The sequence below is a fragment of the Aquarana catesbeiana genome, linkage group LG03, assembly GCF_042186555.1.
Source record: "Aquarana catesbeiana isolate 2022-GZ linkage group LG03, ASM4218655v1, whole genome shotgun sequence".
In the NCBI taxonomy this organism is placed as follows: Eukaryota; Metazoa; Chordata; class Amphibia; order Anura; family Ranidae; genus Aquarana; species Aquarana catesbeiana.
Genome location: NC_133326.1, coordinates 585,115,497 through 585,142,428, shown reverse-complemented (window position 1 = coordinate 585,142,428; position 26,932 = coordinate 585,115,497). Strand labels below are relative to the sequence as shown.

The window sequence follows — 26,932 nt, the reverse complement described above, 5'->3', positions numbered from 1 at the left end:
TCTGTGTCCCGTGATGTTCGAGAAAGAAATTATTGTGTTTTTTTTTTAAAACTTGTCACTCTTCTTTTGTTTATAGCGCAAAAAATAAAAACCACAGAGGTGATCAAATACCACTAAAAGAAAGCTCTATTTGTGGGGGAAAAAATGATAACAATTTCATTTGGGTACAGTGTTGTATGACCGTGCAATTGTCATTCAAAGTGCGACAGCGCTGAAAGCTGAAAAATGGCTTGGGCAGGAAGGGGGCGAAAATGCCCAGTATTGAGGTGGTTAATGGCATCCGAGTCTTAGTCCATAGGGTTCAATATTGAGTTGGCCCACCCTTTGCAGCTATAACAGCTTCAACTCTTCTGGGAAGGCTGTCCACAAGGTTTAGGAGTGTCTGTGGGAATGTTTGACCATTCTTCTAGGAGCACATTAGTGGGGTCATTCATGTCTTTTATGGACCTTGCTTTGTGCACTGGTCCAAATGATTTGGTGGAGGGGGGATTATGGTGTGGGGTTGTTTTTCAGGGGTTAGACTTGGCCCCTTAGTTCCAGTGACGGGAACTCTTAAAGCATCAGCATACCAAGACATTTTGGACAATTTCATGCTCCCAACTTTGTGGAAACAGTTTGGGGGATGACTGCGCACCAGTGCACAAACAAGGTCCATAAAGAGAAGGATGAGCGAGTTTGGAGTGGAGGAAACTGACTGGCCTGCACAGAGTCCTGACCTCAACCCGAAAGAACACCTTTAGGATGAATTAGAGCAGAGACTGCGAGCCAGGCCTTCACGTCCAAAATTAGTGCCTGACCTCACAAAAGGGCTTCTGGAAGAATGGGCAAATATTCCCATAGACACAATCCTAAACCTTGTGAACAGTCTTCCCAGAAGAGTTAAAGCTGGTATAGCTGCAAAGGGTGGGCCAACTCAATATTGAACCCTACAGTCTAAAGCCTCTTACACATGGTACGATTGTTGGACAACCGAGCGTCCGATTTTTGTCAAAAGGGCGTGTGCCAGGATCTTGTCTTGCATACTAACGTTACACAAATTGTGCCACAAACACGAATGTAGTGACGTACTACGAGGAATTTCAGTTTTTGATCGCCACCCTTTGGGCCCCTTCTGTTAATTTCGTGTTTGGTGAGCATTGATTCCAAGCATCTGTGTTTTTACTTTCGACTTTTGTGTGACAGATTTGAGTACTGACCATCCAAAAATCTGACGTGGAGCTGTCGTTTGACAAAAATTTACTAGCCTGTCCAACATTTGGTGGCCGAAAATTGGAAAATAATTGTTGGAAGGAGCGTACTAATGGTAAGAACTTCGCACAAAAGCCTGTCAAACGACAATCCCCTTCTGATTTTCGTACCGCGTGTACGAGGCTTAAGACTGGGATGCCACTGAAGTTCAGGTGCGTGTAAAGGCAGGCGTCACAATACTTTTGGTAACATAGTGTAGCATCTCTGTTTTGTCTGAAAGTGTGGCTTCTGCTTTGCCCCTCTACAGCTCGATAGTCTAGTGCAGTCGCTCTCAACCACGGTTTTGTGGGACCGTAAAGGTCCCACAATACCGTTCACACTAGTCTGTTGAAAGACGTGTTCTTGATACATTTTCTGGTTGCCTAACTGAGCATGCGCCTGTGAAACATAGATATGCGACTCAAAATGCACATCATATGTTGCTTTCTCTCCCTGCCAATTCATACCAGATGAAAAAAGGGCAAAGGATTTTACAAGCAGCAAAACCAGCATATGCATTAAATATCACTGGATCCTCATGACATTTTTTATATCAGCAGAACTACAGCACAGCTACAGCAGCCATTGGACACCAAAAAGGTTAACTGCAAAGTTCTCACATGATGGAAATATTACGGGACACTTAATTAGTGCCAGGGGCCATTTTCTGTAGCGAGGGTCCAAGATGCAAGACTTATGTTATTACACAAATCTATTTAAATAAATTCAGTCATCTTAAACATACTTTTTGATTTCATCATCCACAGCGGTGACACCTTCGGTCTGGGGGTTTTGACATTTATTTGTTGCACTTCCAAAGTCGCACAGGACGTAGTGACCACGATCATGAAGTAGAATATTTTCAACCTGCAAACACAAATTGAAAAAACATAAAATTTACTCTCCAATGAATGAATGTAAACCTTCAAGTAGCAGCTCTGAGCATGTGCAAAGTACTGTACAGCAACCTCTGAGAAATCCTGCTTCACTTATCTAACGCAAATAGAATCAGATTGGTCACTAAATAATACTTTTCACTCAAATTTGTATATTTCCCATAAACCTGAGGTCATTAACCACTTGAACTCCAGAAGATTTAGTCCCTTTTATGACCAGGCCATTTTGTGCGATACGGCACTGCGTTACTTTAATTGCCAATTGCGCAGTCATGCAACACTGTACCGAAACAAAATTTATGTCATTTGTTCCCACAAGTAGAGCTTTCTTTTGGTGGTATTTGATCACCTCTGTGTTTATTTTTACTGAAAATTTTGAAGAAAAAAAAAAAAAAAAACAAACAATTTTTTACTTTCTGCAATAAAAAATATCCAATAAAAAATAAATAAAATAAAATTTCTTTGTAAATTTAGGCCAATACGTATTCTGCTACATATTTTTGGTTTACAAACTATACCTGGTATATGCAGTATCTCCCAAAAGTGAGTACACCCCTCATATAAACAAAAATGTATTATATCTTTTCAAGTGACAACACTGAAGAACACTTTGCTACAATGTGAAGTAGCGAGTGTACAGCTTGTATAACAGTGTAAATTTGCCTTCCCCTCAAAATAAAAACACATTAAATGTATAAACCGCTGGCAACAAAAATGAGTACACCCCTAAGTGAAAATGTCCAAATTGGACCCAAAGTTTCAATATTTTGTGTGGCCACCATTATTTTCCAGCACTGCCTTAACCCTCTTGGGCATGGATTTCCCCAGAGCTTCACAGGTTGCCACTGGAGTACTCTTCCACTCATCCATGACAACATCACGGAGCTGGTGGATGTTAGAGACTTGCGCTCCTCCACCTTCCATTTGAGGATGCCCCACAGATGCTCAATAGGGTTTAGGTCTAGAGACATGCTTAGCCAGTCTATCACCTTTACCCTCACGGCTGGTGCTACAACTAGGCAAACTAGGCAGCCGCCTAGGGTGCACTGCTGTCTAGGGCGCAGCCATGGCCACTGGTTCGTACTGTTTGACCTTGACCTACAGCAGTCCCTGTCTTATTTGTTTTTTTTTTTTTTTTGGATGCCTGGGTCTTTGGGGGTCATGCAGACAGGTTGTCCCGCGCCATACCAAGCCTGGAGCTTGGTATGGCGCCGTTCTGCCCTCTTTCAAGATGGAAATGGTGGTCAATGTTTCTGCTGTGGGTCTTGGACCACGCAAACTGGATGGAGTACTGGTGTTGGTGGTACGTTCTCTCCTGTGGGGAGCATATAGGGCTGTTAGGTAGGTCATTTGGCCTTGTGGAGGCACTGGTGGTACTACCCATTGTTTCTTTCCCTGGATGGTGCAGTCGGCCTGGTAAGCCCGTCACATCCTTGTGTCCCTTCAGGGGCTACATTTCACTGTACACTATCTCTATTACTCTGAGTTTTTTTTCCCCCCATTTCCTATATTTCTTCACAGATATAACATTGCCAACGGAGGGGGGGGGGGGGGGGGGGGGGGATGAGTGGTGCAAGTGGCTGTTCATCTTGTATAGCAAGGCAGTGGCCGTCTTGGAGGTGTGTTTGGGGTCGTTATGTTGGAATACTGCCCTGCGGCCCAGTCTTCAAAGGGAGGGGATCATGCTCTGCTTCAGTATGTCACAGTACATGTTGGCATTCATGGTTCCCTCAAACTATAGCTCCTTGGTGCCTGCAGCACTCATGCAGCCCCAGACCATGACACTCCCACCACGCTTGAATGTAAGCAAAACACACTTGTCTTTGTACTCCTCACCTGGTTGCCGCCACACACGCTTGACAACATCTGAACCAAATAAGTTTATCTTGGTCTCATCAGACTACAGGACATGGTTCCAGTAATGCATGTCCTTAGTCTGCTTGTCTTCAGCATACTGTTTGCAGGTTTTGAGCATCATCTTTAGAAGAGGCTTCCTTCTGGGATGACAGCCATGCAGACCAATTTGATGCAGTATGCGCCGTATGGTCTGAGCACTGACAGGCTGACCCCCCACCCCTTCAACCTCTGCAGCAATGCTGGCAGCACTCATACGTCCCAAAGACAACCTATGGATAGGACGCTGAGCACGTGCACTCAACTTCTTTGGTTGACCATGGCGAGGCCTGTTCTGAGTGGAACCTGTCCTGTTAAACCGCTGTATGGTCCTGGCCACCGTGCTGCAGCTCAGTTTCAGGGTCTTGGCAATCTTCTTATAGCCTAGGCCAGTGATGGCGAACCTTGGCACCCCATATGTTTTGGAACTACGTTTCCTATGATGCTCATGCACTCTGCAGTGTAGTTAAGCATCATGGGAAATGTAGTTTCAAAACATCTGGGGTGCCGAGATTCGCCATCACTGGCCTAGGCCATCTTCATGTAGAGCAACAATTCGTTTTTTTTAGATCCTAGAGTTCTTTTCCATGAGGTGCCATGTTGTACTTCCAGTGACCAGTAAGAGAGTGAGAGCGAAAATTTAACACACCTGCTCCCCATTCACACCTGAGACCTTGTAAAACTAACGAGTCACATGACACCGAGGAGGAAAAAGGCTAATTGGGCCCAATTTGGACATTTTCACCTAGGGGTGTCCTCACTTTTGTTGCCAGCGGTTTAGACATTAATGGAAGTGTGTTGAGTTATTTTGAGGGGACAGAAACTTTACACTGTTATACAAGCTGTACACTCACTACTTTACATTGTCTTTAGCTTACTCTAAAGCAGGGCACATACAATCATTGGAAAATAAAAGAAAGGCAGGCCTTTGATATCTGGAGCATAGGAAATGGAGCTATGGCTCACAGAAACTAAATAAAGTGATAGAGCATCCTGGACCAACCGGAACTTCAAGTTTGGTCCAAGAAAATATCAGCAGCCTGGGTGTAAAGATCCATAGCCAATTATCGAGCCTAAAAAGCACTTCTAACGCTCTTGGTGTTCTCACATCGATTGTTTGGATGCTTGCCATTTTTGAGGAACAATACATTGCAGAATACAAAAAAAATTGCAAAGACTGGTAATACAGAAGGAGAGGAATAACGTATAAAAAAAAAAAAAAAAAAAAAAAAAAATCTGGGTTATGCAGCTCATACAGTCAACAATGCTATGAATTTAAATTAAAAAACGTAACTATTATCAATATTCAGGTAACAGACAAATTTGTTCGGTATGCTAGCTATGCTACTCATTCAAACAATGTTCTAAGAATATTAGTAATAGTGCAGATATCCAGATGCACAGTAAGAAATCTGTCTATCATTGCTTCAGTTATCGTCCTGCTCAAACCACTTTGACCCAACAGTACATTGCTAAGGCTCGGCAGAAATAGGAAGACATCTCACTAGGAATTGGGAGAAGATGAAATAATAAGCACAGGAACATACAAAAATATGATGGAACATATACAATCGATCAGCCATAGCTTTATGACCACCCACCTAATATTGAATAGGTCTCCCTTTTGCCACCAAAACAGCCCTGACCCATCAAGCCATGGACGTCACTAGACCTTTTAAAAGGTATACTGTGGTATATGGCACCAAGCCATCAGCAGCAGATCCTTTAGGTTCTGTAAGTTGCAAGGCGGGACCCCCATGGATCAGATGTGTTTTTCAGCACATACTACAGATTGACTGGACTGAGATCTAGAGAAATTAAAGGCCATGTCAACACCTCAAATTCGTGTTCCTCAAACCACTTTTGCATTATCCTGCTAAAGGAGGACACTGCCATCAGGGCATACATAAATTTCCATGAAAGAGTGTACTTGGTCATCAACAATGTTTAGGTAGGTGGTACGAATCAGAGTAACATCCACAAGAATGTCAGGCCCAAGGTTTCCCAGCAGAATACTGCCCAAAGCATCACGTTGCCTCTGCCAGCTTGCCTCCTTCCCATACTGCTTCCTGGTGCCATCTCATCCCCAGGTAAGCAACTCACAAGCACCCAGCCATCCACATGATGTAAAGAAAAAATGATTCATCAGACCAGGCCACCTTCTCCCATTGCTCCGTGGTCTAGTTTTGATGCTCATGCGTCCATTGTAGGCACTTTTGGCTGTGGACACGGCTCAGCAGCCCCATACATACATAAAAACTGTGATGTCTATTTTTTCTAAACATCAGCTTCATGAACATGTTTACTTGCTGCGTAATATATCCCACGACTTTTAGATGCCATTGTAACGAGCTAATCAATATTATTCACTTAACCTGTCAGTGGTCATGAAGTTATGACTGATCAGTGTACAGTATGTTTGATAACAAGCACCACAGTCAAAATCGCTCATTATCGCCTGCTATGACCTGAACAGCATAATAGTCACCTAAGTATAGAGGTAGGATGTTGAATTTGGGGTCTGGTGGGCTCTATTATGGCCTCCACAAGACTTTGGTGCCTTATGTCATAAATTCATGTACTTTCACTCTTTTGCATAGATCACAGAATTTCCTAATAGTACAGTGCTGACTCAAAATTGCTCAATCAGCAGAAAAATACCTACCAGGTCTCCAATAACCTATATATGTATGAAGAGCTTGCATCATGACAATGGCTAAAACTTTCCGATCAAACAACAAACACTATCTGTGCATGATCCACTTCACTAAGTAATAATGCACAGAATAAAAATTTACAGGATGCCATGGCAACTATTTATGTTTTATAGACCTTCCTAGCTGCTGAAAATGGATTTCTAGTTCATTTACAGAAGCGACTGTAATCCTGCATCACCAGGCCTATAAATTAAGGGAGAAGTATGGGAATCTAAAACTAAAACACGCATACTCATTGTGATGCGGCAACTGTCCCCCGCCAGTTCAAAAACTGAGCGCTTACATGACTGATGATCGCTCAGATCTCAGTCCTCTCTAAGGCCCCTTTCACACTTGTACAACCTGAGAATAGCGCGACTTTGATGCAACTTAAAGCAATGATTATATAATCTTGAGGACTATGGCCCTCAAGTAGCATCAAAGTCAGACCAAAGTAGTTCAGGGACTACTTTGAAGTTGTTGAGACTTAAAGTCGCACAGATATGAACGATACTCATTGGAAATCATGGGGTACGACTTGTCATGCAACTTTGCCGTCCCAAGTCACAGGACAAGTCGCACAAGTGTGAAAGGGGCCCAAGTAGAGAGCGACTGTCAGTCACCAGAGCAGAGGACCGGAAGTGCTGAAGTGAAGTGCATGCCGCAAGTGTCTGTTTCAACCTACATGGGGTTTTATTATATTTTATCTGCGAGTGCATTTTTTTCAATAAATATTATGGTAGCCTTAAAATACTACACTATGTTGGCTCCTTTGTGGTTCTGAGTTAACCCCCTTAGAGATATGCAATGGTGCAGTGAAGTCTTAAAGACACAGTAACCTTGAATAACGGAGAAGGCAACCGGAGTACCTGTCAAAACCAAAAGGCATTCCATATTACCCCCTGGTGGGGAAAGTACCTCTTCACCTATCTCTTGAGATCAATACATGAAGGCGAGGGCACATCCCTATTCACTGCAATGGTGCACATAAGTATTGAAGAGTGTTTGGAGCACTGGAGTAACTTTCTAAGCGAAGATTGTATGTTGGATTTGGAATCTCTGCATAAGACTATCTGAAGTGGAATATATATTATTGAATATGGGCCTGTATTTCATATAACATATGGATGTTGCACATCCCGTTAACATGTTTCGACCCCTACTGGGGATTAATTAGAAAGCCTATGATTAAGCCCCAGCAAGGGGGAAAACAGGTTAGAAGCGGATCATGGGTGGAGTGTCTGTCCTGAACAATAAAGCTGATTTTACCCTTTAGAAGTGGTGTTTGACGCCAAAGCTTTGCTGCATTGCGACCACTACCTTGGTATCTATTCCTAGAATGTAATGTATTTTTTTTTTAACCATTGATAAAATGCCAAGGAACACAAGCATTTCGGCCTCACATTACTCCTGCAATCCAGCAGGTCCAGGTCTAGATGAAATCTAGGCAGTACAGCATGCACAGCAGACATCTTTAGGGCAAAAAGGTGATTGACAGGTTGAAGATCCTTGGGTAACTTCCGTCAGATAGAACCTTTGAGGCTCTGCAAGCACATACATATGCAAACTGGTGTACCATTAGATCAGAGATCTCCAAACTACAGCCCTTCAGCTGTTGTGGAACTACACATCCCATGAGGCATTGTAAAACTCTGATATTCACAGACATGACTAGGCATGGGAATTGTAGTTCCTGAACAACTGGGGGGTCGTAGTTTGGAGACCCCTGCATTAGATTAGAACAAAACACTCAACTACCCCCAACATTTTATTAGTGCCTTAAACCAGGAGGTTGACCAACAACATGGACCATTACTCATCATTATTATTGTATTAATGTGGACCAGGGAAATTTTTCCTCCGGAATTCTAACTAGTTAATAAACAGGCTAAATATAAAAGGAAACAAGGGGACTAAAACAATAAGGATAGGCAGGGAGCAACCTGTAGGCTTGCCAGTGATCAGATCAACAGCATATTGTTATTTCTTTCTTAGTTAGGTCAAAAGTTGTGTCAGACTGGACTGGGTGTGTGAAAATCTTGGCATCACCCACATAAGGCAAGAATGTAAGGTTGAGAATAAAGGTAAGTCCGTTTTTTTCTACAGCGCAAAGCAAACAAAGTGGCGAAGTGCTATGAACAGCCAAATAAAACAGAAAATCAGAAAGAAAAAAAAAACCACCCATTGAAATGGCAAGAGAAAACCTGATCTGGAATGTACAGTTTGGAGATGGACATTTACTTAAAGTCAGACATTTTAAAGTGGAACTAAACTCAAGTTTAAGATTTACTATGTTATAAATTTAGAAGTCTCAATTGTGCCTAAGAAGTAAAATAGCAGTATACTTCTTAATATGTGAAGGTGCCCAGATACTCCTGCACCAATAGAATCATATCTGTATATCTGAAGTGCGGGATCGAACACGAAGTACACACGGGCTAAATGTTGGGCGACATCGACCAGTTAAAAAAAAAAAAAAATCGCCCGACATTCAGTCCGTGTGTATATCAGCCAGCCGTTTGTTCGGCTTCTGTTAGAAAAGCATGCTGGAAAACCAGCAGTGTAAAGAGTGCGGACACTCGGCTCTGTTGCCTCTGATTAGTCTTAGATATGGTGGTGTCAATACTGTGCTGCTCCCCGTTCTCCATGCTGGAGGCTCTGACATGCAAATTCAAAGCCTCTGTGAAGATGGCTTCATTCACAAAGAGACACAGTGCAGAACAAAGCATGGTATATCCGGAATGGGAAAAAAAAAAAAAAAAAAAAAAAAGTCAGCTGCAAAGCATGGGCAATACTGGTGACTGGTCCTTTGCCCTCAAGAGTTGAAATCCTCTTTAGACAGTGTTATGTATTCCCAGTGAAGGGACTGGCCTCAGGTGACGCACAGAGATAAAACAAATCCTTCTACATGAGTTGTACATGTTTTTCTGCACCCTTCTCCTCTCAACAGCCATTCAAAGTCCAGAATTTAGAAAGCTTGTCTGAGCTGTAAGAACAAGGGGGCGGATAGCTGAAATCATACACTGCAGAGCTCAGTTAGGAGAGCTCTGAGTGCTGAGGGGAGGGAAGGATTATTATAATACAGGATTCATATAGCGCCGACAGTTTACGCAGCGCTATACAACTTGAGGGAAGACAGTACAACTACAATACACTTTAAAACAGTAGGAATCAGAGAGGTCTTCTCGTTAGAGCTTACAATTTAAAGAGGGAGTTTCAAGAGATACAAGAGGTAATAACTGTGGGGGATGTACTGATGGAGAAAATAAATGTACAGTTATTAGCTGGGGGGCCAGGTAAGCTTCTCTGAAGAGATGAGATTTCAGGAAACGTCTAAAAGTGGAAAAAGTAGGAGATAGACAGATAGATTGGGGTAGAGCATTCCAGGAGAAGTCCTAGAGGCGAGCATGGGAAGAGAACCATTTGGTTGGTATTTTGAGACTAGGTTAGCAATGTAGCTGGGGGGCCAAGTTAGGGATGGCTTTGTAAGTTATGGTTAGTATCTTGAATTTAATTTACTGGTTGAGTGGCAGACAATGGAGGGATTGGCAAAGAGAGGTAGCAGATGCCGAGCAGGTTTGTAAAGTGGATGAACCTGGCAGCAGCGTTCATGATAGACTGAAGGGGGGGATAGCCTATTTAAAAAGGTAAGCCAGTGATGAGGGAAGATAAGAGAAAGGGAAAGAGGAAGGGGAAGGGGAAGGGAAAGGGAACCCCCCCTTTCACACAGGTACAGAAAGGAGGCTGTCAACCACAGGCTATGTTCTGGAGATCCCTCTCCTGTCACCTTTTTTCTCTTGGTGTCAGGAAAAATTGTCAGAAGTGATTTATGTGGATAGAGGAACGAAGCAGCAGACAGAAATTACATTTTGTGCTCTTGATTGAAACAAGTACACATTATAGAAGGATGTGCTTTGTTCATATTTTATGTCTGAGGTTTACAACCACTTTAATGAGATGGACAGTAAGATCTCAATAACAAAATAGGTGTGCTCCAGTAAACGGACTACATTTATTATTACTGTTATTTATATCAGATATATCAGAAAGCGTTACAAAAAAAAAAATTGAACAGAAGAGGTTTTTTTTACAGTTGTAGCACATACTCAGAATCATTGATGGCTCTGCTACACACACCATTCTTCAATCACATCACCTGTCCCAAGATGGACTGTGGGTTGTGGAACAAAGAGCAGGAGAATGGGACTTGTTACACGTGTTGCCGTGATCTATGAAAGCAGGGTCCCTGCACGAATGTTCATAAGTCATGCACAAACCTGCAACTCATCCAACAGGACAGGTCCCCTGCTATTTTCTCCAAAGCACACAATCAAAGGAGATCAGAGACAATTCACTTGCTGTGTTAAAAAGAATGGCCCATGAGCAAAACGCTTGTATCCTGTGTGGAAGCTCCTGCTTGGAATACACACAATGTACCTTGTTAACCCCAGTTGTATCCAAGTCTTTTCTGTTCAGCTGTAGAGACCTTAGCTATATATATATATATATATATATATATATATATATATATATATATATATATATATATATATATATATATATATATTTATATATATATTTTTTTTTTTTTTTTTTTTTTTTTTTTTTTCCCCCAGGCATCTGTGACTGCAGTGTTTTCCGCTGTGTAAATAGTCTGGATTTCAGTGACTTGCCTTATTTCCTTTTATTTAAAACATCCTTCCAGTGATTACTGGTACTCACAGGTACCGACCCTGCTGTTTTCTCCCCATGTAGCTTCCATTCAACATAATTATAAGACGTTTACCAGCTACTTTACCCATAACATCACCTCATTTAACCTAACAGCTAATTGTTCACTGCATCTCATGCAATTAATGTGGGATTCCCATAACCATTCCATTGATAAAAGCACTAACAGACTCCTTGTGCTTTGTAAGAACTACTTAGTATTAGATGCTTCATCTATAAAAGATTACCAACCGCAGCCTTCTTTCTATTGAGGTGCACTACAAAGAGGAAAAATTAGAAGTTGAACATGGAAAGCATAAACACCTACGCAAAATAATCTAGGTTAATAAACCAAGGGAAGCTTCTCAAGAGAAAATAGGATCAAAAAGCCAAGGCAGACATTTTCCAACTGACAACAGTAAAGCCAAAATGAAGCAGACCTTGAAAAAGCAAGGTCACCTTACTCAGGACTAAGCCCCTAACGTGCGCAAATAAAATATATATCCAAAAAAAAAAAATGTAAATGCATAATGCTGGAGCATTTTCTTGCAAAATTTAAGATATTCAGCTTCATCGAGATCCCCTGGAGAGGCCTTTTGACATCACCAGCACCAACAGAACGCAAGTAGAAGCCAAGGCATAAATATATATTTTTTCAAAATTTCTTTTTTCTCTCCTTTCTTTCATTTCGTGTTTTAAAGTCAGAGGATGGTGTCTTCTAGATGAGCCAATGCAAGTTCACAGTACACAGCTTCTGATGTAGAGATAACCAAAAAATTTAGCATAGCACGGTGTCAGAGCAGCTCCACACAACTGCACTATATAGAGGGAAGCTCTGAAGGATCGCTAGTGCTTCTTGGATTGTCCAAGAACCTTCAAGGGTTGCAACATGCAATCTTCTACTTTATTTAAATGACCCCCCAGTTAGGATTTCGCATACCATAAGTGAATGTCTGTAAATGTGACTCAATTATCATTTCTAGTACAGTACTCATCCAAAAAAAATAATAGTAAGAGCAAGACTACGCATGCTCAGAAATGAAAGAATACATTGCAATACAACACATTACATCACTTTTCGAAGTTGTATTCTGTCGTACGAGAATTTTTGTAAGTGGAGTAACCTCTTAATTTTCAATATGAGACTAGCATGCAAAAAAAAAAAAAAACCACGGACGATTATCTGATATTCTCATCATGTGTACAAGCCTTAAGGGTTGAGAGGGAGGGTTGCAGCTTTGGGGAGGCAGGGTCTTGTAGTGGGTATTCACTGGATGCTGGGGTAGGTTGGTTCCCGACACTCAGATGAGAAAGGTAAATGGATAAGTCGTCATGTCGTAAAACACTACAGACAAGTCCAGTTGAAGGTTATTAGGTATGCTATGACCTTGATAAAACATTCACAGATGTATTCATTGAAGACATTAAATCATTTGAAATGGAAACACTCATCAGCCATTAGTAACAAAGGTATTTTACAATTACATAACACAGTGGACTAGGTGCAGTAGTTGTAAACCGTGCACAACGCCTCTTGCATTAGGCACAAAGCAAACATTCTGCTGCAAGATTTCAAAAGGCCAAAAAAGATCTTTGGCTTTCACTGCAGCCTCAATTTCTAGAAAATGAAATCTACTGTATATCAATAGAAAGAAAGTAAACTAATTTGATGTCAAGTTTCAACTATGTTGGCCAACAGAGATGGGCTCGGGCGTGTTAGAAACCCACGACCCCGATCCCGCAAGGAAGCAGACACTGCACACGGCTAACAGGCAGTGAGACATTTCCCGATCAGTGCAGGATCTGTGCAGCTGCAAACCAGAAATGTCTCACTGCCTGTGATTAGCCTTGGCCTATTTGTTTAGGACATTTTTTACCTTTTGGCATATTTTGGCTGGCCCCCCCCCCACCATATAGGCTTCCATTCCACTTTATATAACCAGTCCGTCCTTTCTAGTATATAGTTAAGCACCATATAGTGATTTCATTATTTTAACAACCCCCATTTTTTGCTTTATTATCATAACTTGTTAGGATTATATTAATAATTAAAATAGCTTGAGGTGCCAACAATACTTTACATTTCAGAGTTACATGGCTACTTGGACCATGGGGGGGCTATACATATACACACATTCATGTGGCCGGGTGCCATATTTGGATTGAGGATTTATGTGTTCTTATTCCATATTTTACATAAAAGTTATGTTCCTGATTTGCTTTTTCCATCGTGTAAGGGTTCCTACCTTTATATGCAGGTACACCTGTGTGTGTGTGTGTGTGTGTGTGTGTGTGTGTGTGTGTGTGTGTGTGTGTGTGTCGATCGCATCTAGTTAAATTTTGTTTTATTTTGTCTTCATTTTTAATATCCTGTGGCAATATTTGATCACATACACGGACCGATGTGTATACATGCATTTTTTATAATCTTTATACATCATTTTATGTCACATGTGTTTCGCACATTCTTTTGATGTTCATATTTCACTTTATGTTTCTTTTGGGTATTTGACAGACACATGAATTATGTATGCCACGCTTTGACTTATATATGCATTGCATGCATGGAATGCAAGTGAGATCGATCTGTTGCAGCCTACCAATTTGAATGTTGAATTCACTGAGTCATCTCAATCCCCATTTGTTATTATCTAGTTTAATCATGGGTTGAAATCATTCAGTGCATTGGTTGCCTTGATTGCTTCCGTGATCACTCATTCCCTGCATGTGTAAAAGATTTTGCGGGACCACAGCTGATCGCAATCTGGATTAGATACGATTGGTCAGGTGACCATCTTAGTGTATAAAACTCAGATTGCGATCGGTGGCCCAGCAGCTATGATTAAGTGCCATTAACGGTGCGAAACGTATCAGCTATCATCATCTGGACCTGTGTCTCTGATTGATGTATGATTCTAGTTTTACTTAATAAAGGCATTATTTTGGAGAGCAGCTGTCCTCTCCTTCATTTTCTGCCACTTGACCTTGCCGAGCCGGCACCCTTCATCTCCTACAGATCAGGACGGTGGTAATACAAGTGGAATCACCTGGAGCGGTAATTACCTTTATTTAGCCATGTGCAGTGTGGGCTTCATGACGGAATCGGGCATCTGGGATTTTGAACACGCCCGAGCCCATCTCTACTGGCCAATTACAGTTTTTGTTTTTTGGTTCCAAACTAAAGATGGAAGTTTCTGATGTAGAGGTAACCAAAAAATGTTGCGTAGCATGGGGTCACAGCAGCTCCATACAACTCCACTATACAGGGAAGCTCTGATGCATCTCTGGTGATTCTTGGGTTGTCCAAGAACCTTCAAGGGCTACAACAAGAGATATTCTACTTTATTTAAATTACCCCCACTTAGGATTTTACATACCATTTTTACCACTCTGAATATGCAGCAGCTATAGCTTTGCAAGTGCATGGAAAATAAAGCTTTGTTACAGAAGGCAAGATCTATTCCTGAGGGTGATGTAGGAGATTCAACTACATTACCACAAGATACAATACAATTCCCAGATGCACTGTAGTACTATTCAGGTACACCAAGAGCACATCACTTTGGTAAGAAGTAAATTACATGCACACAATTAGTACTCAGGGAAATGTAATGTAGCCCAGCAGAACAAAACCCAACCAAAATAAGCACCAGCAATGTCAACAATGCTTTGCAGAATACGATATTACATGAGTAATGACTTGACTTAGGTAATGTGCATACACGGACCAATGCTGTCGTAACACAACAATGCATGCAATACCCAGCAATTATTTGCAGAATTCATAATCTTGCCTACACCTTCCCAGCTATTTTAGGGCATTCAAGATTGAATTTGCTCTACAGTGCCACTTTCAGGTGAAGCTTTGCACTGCTATCTGTCCAATCAGACTGAACAGTAAAAATACATGAAAAACAACACTGACAGCAAACAACGTTTGGACATTTGCTAGCTGATCACAACGCCTTCATCTTTTTACCCAGATTGGCAGAGAGACATACAGGCTCACAAGACACCCCTGGAGCTGCTATTATATTAAAGGAACAGTTGATGACTGGCTGGAAAATTGAACCCCACCAATAGCCTAAACTCCTTTTATCCTAAAAACTTTTAAGTGCAATTTATGCAATAAACTGGTACTCTACTGGTTTCCAAGGGATCAAATGCAGCTCTACTGCTTTCACCCTGCAGCCCTTCCAGCCTGGCCCATAGATTGTGGAAACATGCGCAGTATTTTGTATTTCATTAAATCAGCCTTTAAAGATATGGCAATTTACAATATGATATTATTAGTGATACTGCTCTCTGAACAGTGGGCAGGGCAGCCATCAGAAATTTTGGGGCCCCTTACACAGCTTTAGGCCTGCCCCCTCCCCCTTGGGCCTGACCACCAACATTCCCCAGGGCCCACCCACTGGTCGTCCCACCAAGTTCTATCTCATGCCCTGCTCCTCCATCCCATGTCCTACTTCCCCCATCCCATGTCCTCTTCCCCCATCCAGTCCCATCTCCTCCATACCAGGTCCTCAGTAGGGACACATCAATGAATTATATCTATAGACCTGCACTTCTCAATGGAATGGAAGGAGATATCCGTACATACAGGCTCAGTCTGAGCACCCTGCCTCCTAATGAGGTACCCCAATCTTCCCCTTACCTGAGGTTGAGTATGGCGGCCAGCAGCTGCCCACACAGGACCAGCAGCCTCCAGCGCCTCTCCCACCTCATGTCTCCTTCAGCCGCTCCCTGACACTCCCCGATTGCTAGGGCAAGGTCAAGCTCTCCCCTCAATGACTCCGCTGATTGGACACCCTGGGATCCACTCTTGCTGCTATTAGCGGAGTGCAGAGGTGGGTGGAGAAGATCAGCTACCGCAGCTGTCAATCATCCAGCCTGCAGGCAGCAGATATAAATACCTCTGGACGGGGCCCAGGCATCATGTGCTTGGGCTGCCCCCCCCCCCACCCCCTGGTGGCAGGCCCGTCAGTGGGCACTATTATTACCACGTGCACCAGTACTTTGACATTACTGATAGCTTTTGTTACCAGCACCAAGAATAATGGCTGACGCAATTGCCATAGCTTTATGTTAGAATTAGAATTTTAATGAGCATTTCCTTTGGAGGGGCTTTAGGACCAGTTCACACTACATGCAGTCCAGTGTGTTTTTTTTCTGCATAAAAAAAAAAAAAAAAAAAGCATGGAGAGTAGGTTATATGGTTTTAATGGCATTGTTCACACCAGTGCAGTCAGTTCAAGGGCTTTCCAGTTGCAGAAAAAAAAAAAAATTAAAAAAAAAAAAAAAGTAGAACATGCTGCATTTTTTCTGCACTGGACGCAGTAAAAACACATCAAACATGAACTGAAACGCACCAAAAATGCACGTTCTTGTTTTAGGTTAAGAAAAAAAGGGGGAACAAATGCACTGGACAGCAATAAAAACGCACTGGAACGCACCGAAAACACGTCAAAAACGTGCATGCAGAAAAACATCTAACACATCCAGGCTGTGTTTCTTTGGTGTGAACTGGCCCTAAGAGAATATGTAACTTCACCACTTTAAACCCCCACCCACATGTTATTTGCCCTTCCTATGCTCTATTCATCTGTCAGGGCCCATAGAAACACCTTGTAATCTCAGATATATGGGGACTTGTGCTCTTCTCTCCTTGACTGGGCAACAGACTGATTCTGTTCACATAATGACTGCAGCTAAACAGAGTTAAAATACATATTCTACAGCGTGGAACCCAAGGGGTTAATCCTCTGAATTGTGTAAAAAGGCTGTTTTAGGACCCTCTCACACTTGTGTGACTTGTTCTACGACTTGGGACTGCAAAGTTGCAGGACACGTCATACCCCATGATTTCCAATGAGTACCGTTCATATCTGTGCAACTTCAAATTAGTCCCTGCACTACTTTGGTCCGACTGATGCAACTTGAGGTTCATAGACCACAAGATTACACAGGCATTGCTTAAAGTCACGCGACTTTCAGGTTATACAAATGTGAAAGGGGTTTTATCCTGTCTTCTCTGATCCTCCCCTTCTACTGTCCCCATTCAATATGCTGATAGCACTCCACCCATGCTGAATTTGGTGTATGTTGTTAGAAAGTTTATTTTTTTTGGGTTGGTGCATGTGATCAGCACAGGGCCAATCAGCACTGTCCAGACAGAGTGTTAGGGGTCATGTAGCCTCATAGGACAGTCCGAGGACAATGAAAACACCTCCTACAAGCTTTAACCAGTGCTCAGCTGATAGAAGTCACAAGACTGCTATATACTGCTGATGAAAAAAGGTATTTAGCAGTTTATATTTACTAAAATAATTGCATTTCCATGTTCTGTGTACTGTGGGAGACCAAATATAGTGAATGCAGGGTCATGGGTTTAGTAATGCTTTAACCTCTTCTTGCTGGCCATATGCATATATGCTACCTCTCAGCTGGTTGGCTTTAACATCTAGAGGCCACATGTACAGTGCCTTGAAAAAGTATTCACACCCCTTGAAATTTTCTAAATTTTGTCATGTTACAACCAAAAACATAAATGTATGTTATTGGGATTTTATATGATAGACCAACACAAAGTGGCACATAATTGTGAAGTGGAAGGAAAAAAAATGATAAATGGTTTTCAACATTTTTCCCAAAATGTCCCCCGCTGTCACAATACACAGATCAGTGGTGCAGTCGCTGATCAGGTGGGCTTTAATTCAAGAGGGTGGATGAACAGAAGCCGACAAGTAGATCAACTTCTCTTAGGCTGCATTCATGCCTGAGCGCTTCAAAGTCGCACATTTTTACCGCGATTTTGTTCAGGTCACCAATGTAAAAGGCAAAAAAACGCCTGTAATCTGCCCCAAAGAAGCACATGTTCTATTTTTGAGCTTAGGGCTTTTTTCAGGCGTTTTGCATCAAGTGATAAAACGCTCAGATGTGAACAGGTGCCATTGAAATGAATGGGATTTTGCTTGTTGGCTGTTTTTCAGGCGTTTTTTCTGGCGTGAATGCAGCCTAAAGCTGCAGTGGCCACACATGGATTGAAATTCGTCAGGTCCCCACTAACCCAGTTGAAAAATCGATCCATCTATTGGTGGCAATGAACTGGTGTTTTTAATATCTGTCTGGAGTTCAACTTCAAGGGTGAGGTCTCCATTTACCAAACTAATGTCTGGTAGTAAATCTGTTGCTGATCCAAAGCAAAGAGCTGCAAGAGAAAATGAAAGTGCGTAAGGATATTGGGCCAAGTGTATGATCAGAATCGACCCCTCTATTAGCATCACTGAATATTTAACAGGTGAACATATGTCTAGAGGAATTATAGCTGTCAACATTAATGAGTTTTCTAGCTAGGTTAAATTCACTACTTATAAAAGAAATATTTCTCACTTCGGAGACACAAAAAATTTAATTACCAATTGATTAAACATCCACATGAAGGGAACTTTAGTACCAAAAAGAAATTGACGGTCTTGTGCCCTCCAGTGTCCTTTTTCCTTACAGAATGTTCTATGCGCCATTCCCTAGGTACCTGTAATTATTGATTTGTTTATGTCTGTTAGGAGATGCGTCGTGCACGTTTATAATTAGGCAACACTTGGCTGCCAAAAACAAAGTACTTCTTAAACCACACTGGTGATGGCATACGTCACACTTAGCATAGGAATATGAAAGTCAAATTAAAAGCAGCTGGGGACCACAGAGAGATGCACCAAACAGAACCTACCGCATTTTATCTTTTATAGAAGGTCAGTGCGATTGAAGCAAAAGTAAAAAAACACAATCTTTTATCTTTTCATTAAAGAGTATATAGCCTTAAGCTCCCTCTTACCTGGCTTGAGAAGAAAGAGAATGATTTTGGATTTCTACTCTTTAACCACCAAGGATGAGCTCAGGTGTGTTCGCAACTCCGCATGCCCGCGCCCGCCAGGAAGCTGACACTCCGCATCGCTAATCACAGGCAGTGAGACATTTCCCGATCCGCGGCTGCACAGATCGGAAAATATCTCACCAACGGTGATTAGCGCTGCGGAGTGTCAGCTTCCTGGCAGGAGCGGGCACGTGGAGTTGAATACGCCTGAGCTCCTCCTTATTAACCACTTAGGGACCGGAAAGATTTGCCCCCTTAATGACCAAGCCATGTTTTGCGATACAACACTGCGCCGCTTTAACTGACAATTACACGGTCATGCAACGCTGTACCCAAACAAAATTTATGTCCCTTTTTTTTCCCCCACAAACAGAACTTTCTTTTGGTGGTATTTGATCACCTCTGCGGTTTTTATTTTTTGCGCTATAAACAAAAAGGCCGACAATTTTGAAAAAAATATATATTTTTTTTTTACATTTTGCTATAATTATTATCCAAAAAAAAAAAAAAAAAAATTCTTCATCAGTTTAGGCCAATATGTATTCTTTAACATATTTTTTGGGGAAAAAAAAAAAAAAAAAAAACGCAATAAGCGTATATTGATTGGTTTGCACAAAAGGTATAGCGTCTACAAAAATAGGGGAAAGATTTATGACATTTTTATTATTTATTTTTTACTAGTAATGGTGGTGATCTGAGATTTTATCAGGACTACAACATTGTGGCGGACAGATCGGACACTTTTATGGGACCAGTGACATTTATACAGCGATCAGAGCTAAAAATAGCCACTGATTACTGTATAAATGTCACTGGCAGGGAAGGGGTTAACACTAGGGGGGTGTTACTAACAGTGAGGGGGAGTGGACTGCCTGGAGGAGGAGAGAGAGATCACTGTTCCTGATCACTAGTGTTTCACATCTGTTTGTTTACATACACAGATCCCAGTTCTGGCTCTCTGTGAAGCGATTGTGGGTGGCTGGCGGACATCGTGGCCGCCGGCCACGCACACTGGCTCCGGCAGCACGAGCCCCCCCCATTGCTCTTAGAGCGGCCGACGTACACCTACGGCAATTTCGTGCAGTCGTGCCAACCTGCCGCGGTATAAGGACGGTGGCTGGTCAGCAAGCGGTTAAAGTGGTTCTAAAGGCAGAAGGTTTTTATTCCCAATGCATTCTATGCTTTAAGATAAAAAAAACCTTCTGTGTGCAGCAGCCCCTCTAACACTTAAGTAAAAATCATCTTGACCCAGCGATGTTGCACGAGAGCCTCAGCTGTCTGGGGACTCTCCCTAATTGTCTGACACAGCAGCGGACGCCATTGGCTCCCACTGCTGTCAAAGTCAGTGAGCCAATGAGGAGAGAGAGGGGGCGGGGCCAAGTCACGGCTCCGTGCCTGCATGGACACAGAGCAGCGGCTCAGCTTGGATGCCCCCATAAGCAAGCGGCTTGCTCTGTGGGAGCAGGAGCAGGGATGCACTGAAATTTCAGCGGCCCAAAACATATCAGCCGAAAAATGGTGTTTTCTGCATTTTGCGGATAGAGAAAAAGGTGCTGATAACGCACACAAAATTGCCACAATTTTACTGTGTTTATTGTGTGTTTTTCATAGGTCATGCGACTCAAAAGTCACACCAAATATCAAACATGGGTGCGTTATTGATGCATTCTTGCTGCGTTTTTAATGCATTTCAACGGGAAGATGCATTTTTGGTACTTTTTTTTTAACTGACCAAAAATGCAAAAAAAAAAAATGCAGCAAGCAAGATTTTTAACACCACAATGGACCAGTGTGAAGACATACATAGAATTTAAAGGGATGAATTTTTCTTGAGCTTTTGTTGCGCTAAAAGCTGCCGATAATACATTCATATTCATTTAAATTCATGATATTAATTAAAAAGTCAAAAAAATTTATATATATATAAATATATCGGCACCAAAATTTCTCTAGACAGGAGGGAGGGGCCAGGAGTTCCAGCAAGGGACCCGAGAAGAGGAGGATCTGGGCTGCTCTGTGCACAAACTACTGCACAGAGCAGGCAAGTATAATATAATATATTTTAAAACAAAAAAAAAAGAAACTAGACTAATATCACTTTGTCATACCCCTTTCACTGTCAAAAATAAAGTATGGAAAGGGAAGAGTACCTACAAAATTTGTGCTCCCGATCCGATCCTGACCCGAAAGCAGTAGTTGCCTGCTCATTTATTTTACCCAATTTATTTGCTTCACTGTAAAAAAAAATTTAGACAGATGCTAAACTAAAAGGCAAGTACCTTGACAATTTTTTTTCACCTACAAAGAACATCCTTCGCTACACTATTTTTGGTATGTGGCCCTGATGGGTAGATTTTACCTTACTTCCTGTTTGTGTGACTCCCCTACAAGAAATGAGGGTGGTGTCACCAGGAAGGGAAAGCACAGGCAGCAATAAAAACATCGACAGAAATCAAACCCTATATTGGTGGAATCCAAACTCCTACTAAAAATGTGTTTTCAGACAGCAATAAAAAGCTGGCAAAGCCTCTAACTTTTACCCGTTCTATCCAAAGCAAGATGCAATGTAAAGAACCGGCTGGACCTGAGCTTTAATGTTAGCGTTAACATTTGTGTTCGGGTGTCGCTTAAGTGTCAGCTCTGGAGTTAGGGATTAAGTTTAAGGATTATGCTCAAATTGAGCTCCAGCTAAATATACAGCTAAAATTAACAAGCTGCCTTATCTGCCCCAAAAAAAAATTGCAATCCAGTCCAGCCAGTTTTTTTTTTTAATTTTAAATAAACCTCTTTCTTTTTTTAAATTCACCTTATCGGTCAGAGTTAAAGTGATAAAAGGATATCATTTTTTTTTTTTCTTTAAAATAAAAAATGAGGTAATACTTACCTACGGTGTTCAACGATATTGCAAATAAATGTCCCTTACAACCTCATGCTCCCATCATGGCTGTGTGTGTCCATAGATCAGTGATGGTGAACCTTGGCACCCCAGATGTTTTGGAACTACATTTCCCATGATGCTCATGCACTCTGCAGTGTAGTTGAGCATCATGGGACATGCAGTTCCAAAACATCTGGGGTGCCAAGGTTCGCCATCACTGCCATAGATACTCACAGCACCGGTAGGCAGCGCCCCTGTTCCTTCCTTACAGGAGTTTGACTGACAGCAGCCTATTGCTCCAGTGCCCTCAATTTCGCCTGTGAAAAAAAGGAAGCAGTGCTGGAGTCAGAGACAGCGCTGGAGCAGTAACAGGAGCCAGGTAAGTGTTTAGGGATAAGTCCAACAAGGTGCAAGCCAGATTGTGGACTTCTCTTTAAAGCGGTTGTATACCCCGCTTTCACATTTTTACCTACAGGTAAGCCTATGATAAGGCTTACCTGTAGGTAAAATGAAGATCTCCTAAACCTGTACAGTTTAGGAGATATTCACCCTGTATGTAGCTGCTGACGTCAGCGGCGCATGCACTCTGAAGGTCTGGCGGATGCTGCCTTAAAATCAGAGCTCCTTGCTGGAAAAAGGACTACCGCGCGCATGCACGGGTGTGACGTCATCGTGGCTCTGGCCACTCATAGCGCCGGAGCTGCGAACCCGGAAGAAACGCAGAAGGAACATGTCAGCTACCTCAGTGGTGACCAGGAGGCGATGCCGGTGCTTTGTTCTGAGGCAAGTATTACATCATGAGCTAGTATGCGATGCATACTAGCTCACTATGCCTTTGCCTTACAGGTTTTTTTTTTTTGCGGGCATACAACCGCTTTAATTTACATCTGACAGTTTTATGAAGCTCCAAAAGGATAGCCATCACAATAGTTCATGAGCTCAGATGTTGGACCTTCTAGTCTCTGTTGCTATCCCCCAGAAGCCTTTGTATTTTGTGAACTCATTCACAAAATACAAAAGACCTGTGAATGGGCACAAGAGGGTGGGCAGAGATGCTCCTCGGAGTGCCATAACACTGTCAGATCTATATTAACGAGATAAAGCTACAAGGTGGCATGCACCACATTGGACTTTACTCACAGTATGCCTGCGCATTTTTCAAAATGCCTTAAGTTCAGCTTTAGGCCTCATGCACACTGGAAGTTTTTAAAGAAGCTGTTTTTGGCTTTAGGTATGTTTTTCTGCAGCCAGTAAACTCCCCAGCATGTTATCCTATGTGTCCATGCACACATAGGCTTTTATTAGCATTTTCTGGCTGGAAAAAAACCCCAGAACTAGTGGGTTTAAAGAGGAGTTTTTCAGCTGTAAAAACGCCAATTCTGATAAAAGCTTAAAAGCGCTGAAAAACGCAGCTATTCATCAGCCTTAACTTTTGTGGTAGTATAGTTTTGTCAAGAAAAACGCTAAAAACCACTACTGCAAAACTCATTCTACAGCTACAGCTTTCTACAGTTAACGCTACTGGTGTTTTTATAACATCTAGTGTGCATGAGGCCTTAACCACTTCAGCCCCGGAAGATTTGGCTGCTCAATGACCAGGTCATTTTTTGCGATACGGCACTGCGTCGCTTTAACTGAATTGCGCGGTCGTGCGAAAATGTACCCAAAAAAATTGACAGTCCTTTTTTTCCACAAATAGAGCTTTCTTTTGGTGGTATTTGATCACCTCTGCGGTTTTTATTATTTGCGCTATAGACAAAAGAAGAGTGACAATTTTGAAGAAAAAAAAGACAACACAATATTTTGTACTTTTTGCTATAATAAATATCCCAATTTTTTTTTTTAAAAGAAATTTTTTCCTCAATTTAGGCCGATATGTATTCTTCTACTTTTTTTTTTTTTTTTTTTACCAAAAATATCGCAATAAGCGTATATTGATTGGTTTGCGCAAAAGTTATACCGTCTACAAAATAGGGGATAGATTTATGGAATTATTTATTTATTTTTACTAGTAATGGTGGCGATTTGCAATTTTTATCAGGACTTCGATATTCTGGCGGACAAATTGGACATTTTTGACACCATTGACAATTATACAGCGATCAGTGCTATAAAAATGCACTGATTACTGTATAAATGTCACTGACAGGGAAGGGGTTAATACTAGGGGGCGATCAAGGGGTTAACCGTGTTCCCTAGGTGTGTTCTAACTGTAGGGGGATGGAACTGACTAGGGGAAGAGAGAGAGATATTGGTGTTCATACATAGTATGAACACGCGATCTGTCTCCTCTCCCCTGAGAGAACAGGGATTTGTGTGTTTACGGGCGATCGCGGGTGCCCGGCAGACTCGCATCAGCCCCGGGCACACGCTGCAGGTGCACGCGCCTCTTACAGCGTCTTAAAGGGACGATTTACAGCTACGATGGCTCGCCCAGGGGAGCCATTCTGCCGTAGTATAACTGCAGCGGCCGCTCGGGAACTGGTTAAAGTGGTTGTTAACCGACTGTACTAAAATAGTGTTATCCCCTCTGCATCGTAATAACATTTGTCCCTGTGTCTGTGTAATGTATAAAAACTGCAGATCTGTACCTGTATAAGGTGCACTCAGAGCGCAGCTACGAACATACGAGCAGGGAGGGGGGAGGGAGGACAGAGGACACAGACACAGGGAGAGCTGCAGACAGGAGAGCTGTGGCAGATGGAGTCACACAAACAGACCACGATGTCAGGGGCTCAGCAGCCATGATTATCGTGGTCTGTTTGCGGGGGGGAGGGTATAGCCAGGCAGGATCAACCAGGTTTTTTAGGGTATACAGGGGGCCAAATGACACAGCAAAAGCACTGTGCATGTATAACATGTGAAACATGCTTTAAAGGAACAGGATCAGTTGTTTTTATTTTTATTTTTTGGGGGTTAATAAATGCTTTAGGGAATAAAAACAAACAAAAAAAAAAAACCCTATAGACTTTAAAACTACCGTACTTTACGGAATACAATGGAGTCACCTACTCACCCCCAGTCTAATAACCGGATGATGAAAGAGCAGCAAAACATCAACTCTTCTCACTTGCCTGCACAATACTGCTATACTCTCTTTCCCAGTCTGAGTATTGCTGTTCGGACAATTACAAAGGCCACTATGGAGGCACATTTTCAGGTAATTAGGCTAGTTTAATGTAAAAAAAAAAAAAAAAAAAAAGATATTCTACTCAATGACATTAAAAAGATGTTTTATTTGTCTAGACTGCAGCATTAAGTGTACAAGATTAGTGGTGGACAAGTTTATGTTTTAAAGTGATATTAATGCTCCATTTACACTTGTGGGAATCCAAAGTTTTACCGACTTTGGAATGCAAATTTGACGTAACTTTGGATGGGTGCAACTTGGATATGACTTTGGCTTTGACCAGTGATAATGGACAACTGTAGCACACAAGTTGCATACTATAACAATCAGGTATGACCTTCATGCAACTTCTGAGGGTTAACATTGAAGTCTATGGCCCTCAAATTGCATGAAATCCGGACCAAAGTAGTGCATAAACTACTCTGAAGTTGCTGCAACTTTAAGTCGTGCATATAAGCTTGTTCCAGGCTAGTGAATCAGCATTAGGTAGGAAAAGGATGACAGCTTTGGAGTACACACTTGCTAGTTAGCAATGACAGCTCCCATGTTTTTATCCTTCCAAACTGCCTTATTAAGCTGTCGCAGCCCACTAGTGTCACTGATGAGAGGGATTTCACACCCGATAACTGCCTCATATTGACAGAGTCAGGAAGCCGTTTGAACAGTGTCAGAATTTGTGCTTCCATCACATTTCAAACAAGCAGAAAGCCAATCCCAGCCAGTAGCACTCACAGAGAGCCAAGGATTAATGTATTAATCCACCACAGATGTGACCTGTTAATCTCTTCCAGAGATGACAGCACTCGGAGCTCTGGAGGCAGTAAATAAAGGGAATTAAGACAGCGGAATGTGACTACTGGAAGTACTCACGGACTGAAGGACTGGCATAGGAGGAGGTTAGACAGCAGCAGCCAACTACTAGATCGGCTAAATCAAGAATTCTTTTCTTCACTGCATTTCACCAATACACTCACCTGGTTTTTCTCCAGCTTTGTAAAAGAATGACACTGAAAAGTCGCAAAGTGGAACTGAAGTATAAAATGGTAACTAGTAAACAAATAGGAAATAATGACACCATCTTTAGAAAAAAGTTTCTTCAGATTCCCATTAAAGAGAATAAAAGGAAATGGGTTGGACTCCTGGAAGAGGGCTGGTATTAGTTTTCTTCACCAATTATATGATAAAGATGTCCTGCTGCCCTTTAATGCCCTAAAAGAACACTATCAATTACCTAATAACTTTTTTCAATATATCCAATTGCGTCATGCTCTACAGAGCCAGGCATCTACCCCATCAGACGAACTATAACCCCTCTACAATATTGTGTATGGGATTTATATTCTAAACTTCAAACAGATGTTAGTGGTCAGACACAGGTAAGCAGAAGGACAAAGTATCACTGGATGATAAGGAGTGGACTCGGGCATTGGAAGTGTTGCTGAAGGTTTCCCTTTCGCCCTCACAATGCTGTTTATTGTACACAGAGTACACTATTCTCCACACAAGCTTCACTCTTAGGGACAGGCACCATCACCACTGTGTCCTAGATGTACCTTTGTCACCAAGTCCCTTATCCACATGTTGTGGCATTGCCCCAAACGTCATTGATATTAAGAGAATATAGTAACA

General features: G+C 42.0%; 1 protein-coding gene across 6 annotated transcripts in view; it reads right to left on the bottom strand.

Moving 5' to 3' along the window:
- The window catches only part of AAK1 (AP2 associated kinase 1), a 214,619-nt gene that overhangs the window by 101,311 nt on the left and 86,376 nt on the right, over positions 1-26,932 (bottom strand). For all 6 annotated transcript variants that reach the window (XM_073622010.1, XM_073622013.1, XM_073622011.1 and 3 more), the window contains exon 5: positions 1,973-2,094. In XM_073622010.1, the coding sequence (XP_073478111.1) occupies positions 1,973-2,094 (122 nt within the window). The remainder of the gene's footprint in view (positions 1-1,972; positions 2,095-26,932) is intronic.